The 3,176-nt window shown below is 36.9% G+C and overlaps 1 protein-coding gene across 1 annotated transcript in view; it reads left to right on the top strand.

Annotated features, from left to right (window-relative positions):
• Nucleotides 1–3,176, top strand: part of LOC107098534 (protein phosphatase 1H-like) — a 30,478-nt gene that overhangs the window by 21,673 nt on the left and 5,629 nt on the right. The window contains exons 6-8 of the mRNA XM_015396269.1: nucleotides 1,787–1,905; nucleotides 2,123–2,186; nucleotides 2,720–2,827. Of these exons, the coding sequence (XP_015251755.1) occupies nucleotides 1,787–1,905; nucleotides 2,123–2,186; nucleotides 2,720–2,827 (291 nt within the window). The remainder of the gene's footprint in view (nucleotides 1–1,786; nucleotides 1,906–2,122; nucleotides 2,187–2,719; nucleotides 2,828–3,176) is intronic.

The raw sequence follows: 3,176 nt of genomic DNA, 5'->3' as shown, positions 1-3,176 counted from the left end.
CATATTGTCCGACAGCAGAGTCTAATTTAACTTGCGCTGCTTCTCCTGTTAATATGGTAAAGCCCTGCTGAGCGTCCGGGCACCAGACTACAAACAAATGATCCAATGAGCTGCTGTCAGTCTGGGCTGCTGCTGCTGCTACTTTTAGACACAGCAGGCAAACCTGTGGCAAGCCGGGCGATGGGAAAGAAGGAGAAGACGATGAGAAAAAGTGAAAGAAAGTGTGGACTGCTAGAAGAACTGCAGTGAACTGGTGACAGAAAAGTGAAACGGCATGCTCAAAGATGACCCTGCACATTTTGAGTATGTTTGGCTCAACCTACTGCTTTGAAGCAGGATTCTCCACCATGAACAGAATCAAAAATAAATATGGATCCAGGATCCAAAATGAACACCTTGATATGTGCTTTAGAATGATTTAGACTACAATCAAACTCAGGTTTAAAGCCTTGCAGGGCAGCATAAAGCCCACTGCTCTCATTAAGCCATAAAAACAAAACAAAAAATGTCAGTTCAGGTGTTTTATAAATTATGTGAATCAGGAAATTGTCTATATACCAAACTGAAAGATTGTTGTTCTCTACTTCAAGAAACACTTTAGATTTTAAAAAGATTTTTTTATTTTATTTAAAAATGCATAAAAACCTAATTTTATTTTAGTGTTAAATTCCGTTTAAAGTAACAGATTATAATTAAAAATGTCTCCGGTGGTTCCCCCTGCACTAATCAATAGTTTTTGTTTTAATTAAAGAAAAATAAACACTACATACATAAAACACATGCTAAATTAATGCTTAAACACTATATCTTAACAAAAAGAACTATGTTGTATATAAGTAGGAGAGAGGATTATAAAAGTGAGCAAACCAGAGTGATTAAAAACTATCTTAATATGCTAAAAACTAACAAACATGAACTTAAGTATTAATTTATTTTTTAACCTAAACCAACACTACATACAGATTTTGTCTATATTATCTAATTTCACCAAAGCATTACAGAATAATCAACAGTGAATGAGGTAATATGCTGAGTTTAAATCATTTACAAGGCAGATCTAGGTGTGAAAAGTGTCAGACAAAAAAAAAAAAAATTCCAAGATTACATTTAGATTATATTTACATCCTGTCATCTTGGGTGGAAACATTGGAAGTTTGCTCATCCAGCTTGATATATTTTGGGAAAAGAGACAAGTCTCCATCTCCCATCGTAGTTACTGCACAGCCAGGCTGACTGACTGATCATCAGTAAGGTTTATGGTTTTCAATTGTCACAAAAGTCCCAAACAACACAAAAAGCCGCTACAAAAATCGCTTGTGGGTCTTTGGAAAAATAAAAAATTAAATGAGTCAGTAAAGTCGCTAAATATGGGGATAATTTTGCTAAATTTACAATAGCCTTGATGCGAGTGAGACCGACATGTATGAGCAGAGGTTAGCCCCTCCCATCAGCGCTCTGTTTCTTAAGGAGTCTGCAGAACAATGTTTTCTCAATAATACCTTTAAGAGGTTCAATAAGGCTGAAGCCTGTTGGTCCATGAGGGCCGTCTGACGTTGCCCCAGGGGCCGTTTGAAACCAGGTTTTGGTTCCCATCCCTACAGAGAAGCCTGTAAATCATTAATTATCTGTTTTCATATTCTCTCTATGTTATACCTGGAGCTTCTATTTCTATTATCGTTACTACTTTTCACTCTGCAGGCTCACTGTTGCACATCTGAAACCGTTACCCACTTTCTTTCATTCTCTAGTTTGATTCAACCTCTTTTAATTATTTATGACCCTCCAGGGCTTCCTTAGGCCTGCACTTCTGGGTAACGAGTTCACTCACATTGAGTTCCCTCGGAGGATCCAGCACAGTGAGCTGGGCAAGAAGATGCTCTACAGAGACCACACCATGACTGGCTGGTAAAACTGCTCACTCTTCATCAGACATACAGACGTATTTACAAAAGTTAGCATGTGATTTGTTCTTGACAACTAAAATAAATGATTTATGTATTAGAGGCTGAATAAGAAAATAAAGAAAGCTTTTAGTGGTAATCTTTAGAGTCATTATTTCTTGGTTGACCCTGCAGTAATCATTATTCCAATAATCAGATGTTTGTTTCTTTTGCTGCTGCAGGGCCTATAAGACAATTGTTGAAGATGATCTGAAATTCCCACTGATATATGGAGAGGGGAAAAAGGTAAGACTCAATATAGCTTATCTTTTATTCTGGAGAACTTTGGATCAAGACCAGAAGAAATTGCATTTCTTTTGAAGCAAATATAATAAAATATGGGTTATTGTTTTTTCTTCTGAGCACAACATTGTGGTTTATGAATATGGACAGCGTTAGTCACACTTTAGGCTATTCTTTAAAATGTTTTGGATGCATTTAAATGTTTTATATCAACATTTTGCGGGATGATTTGTTCCCTTTGAAGTTAAACAGTTTATATTAATTTCTTTTTTCAATTTTGAAGCATTCTCATTGATTTCTAGTCGTTCTCTAAATGTTGTGTCTGCCTGGACTTTAATGAGACTCGCTCAGTTTTTTTTTATTATTCTCTGAAAGAGCATGCTCTCTCCTAATAATCCGTCATAATTGGATTTTCCGGGAATTGAAGCTTATCCTGGAACAAAAACCTTGTAATACATTGTTATCTGACCCTGTGTGTGTGTGTGTGGTTGTGTGTGTGGTTGTGTGTTTGCGTGTGTCTCTGTGATTGAGTATAGGCTCGTGTAATGGCAACAATCGGGGTGACTCGTGGGCTGGGAGATCATGACCTGAAGGTGTACAACTCCAACATCTACATCAAGCCCTTCCTGTCATGTGTCCCTGAGGTGAGTCTGAAATTTACCAGCTACCTGTAAACCTCACCTGAGGATCCACCTTCATGTCTCTGCTTCAGTGTGTTAAATTAAACAGCTCTCAGGCCCTGAGCTTTACTTTACCATGTCACATCAGAGCATTTTTTACACCCTGAAGCTTTGCTCCATTTAGATTTTTACTTTTCTTGTTGCTCTTGTTTGTGTAAATGTTGTTTGTTGCGATAAATCAATAAGGATTCTATGTTGCTGTTATTGTAGAACACAACTTTGTGAAAACACTATTACATAAAATCTGCAGTATTCAAGATGAAATCAAACAAAACTAGAACTAGACATAAATTTTAGTTTCCAGCCTTTAACC

The sequence above is a fragment of the Cyprinodon variegatus genome, unplaced genomic scaffold, assembly GCF_000732505.1.
Source record: "Cyprinodon variegatus isolate N-32 unplaced genomic scaffold, C_variegatus-1.0 Scaffold787, whole genome shotgun sequence".
Classification (NCBI taxonomy): domain Eukaryota; kingdom Metazoa; phylum Chordata; class Actinopteri; order Cyprinodontiformes; family Cyprinodontidae; genus Cyprinodon; species Cyprinodon variegatus.
This window is presented reverse-complemented; position numbering and strand designations above follow the sequence as displayed.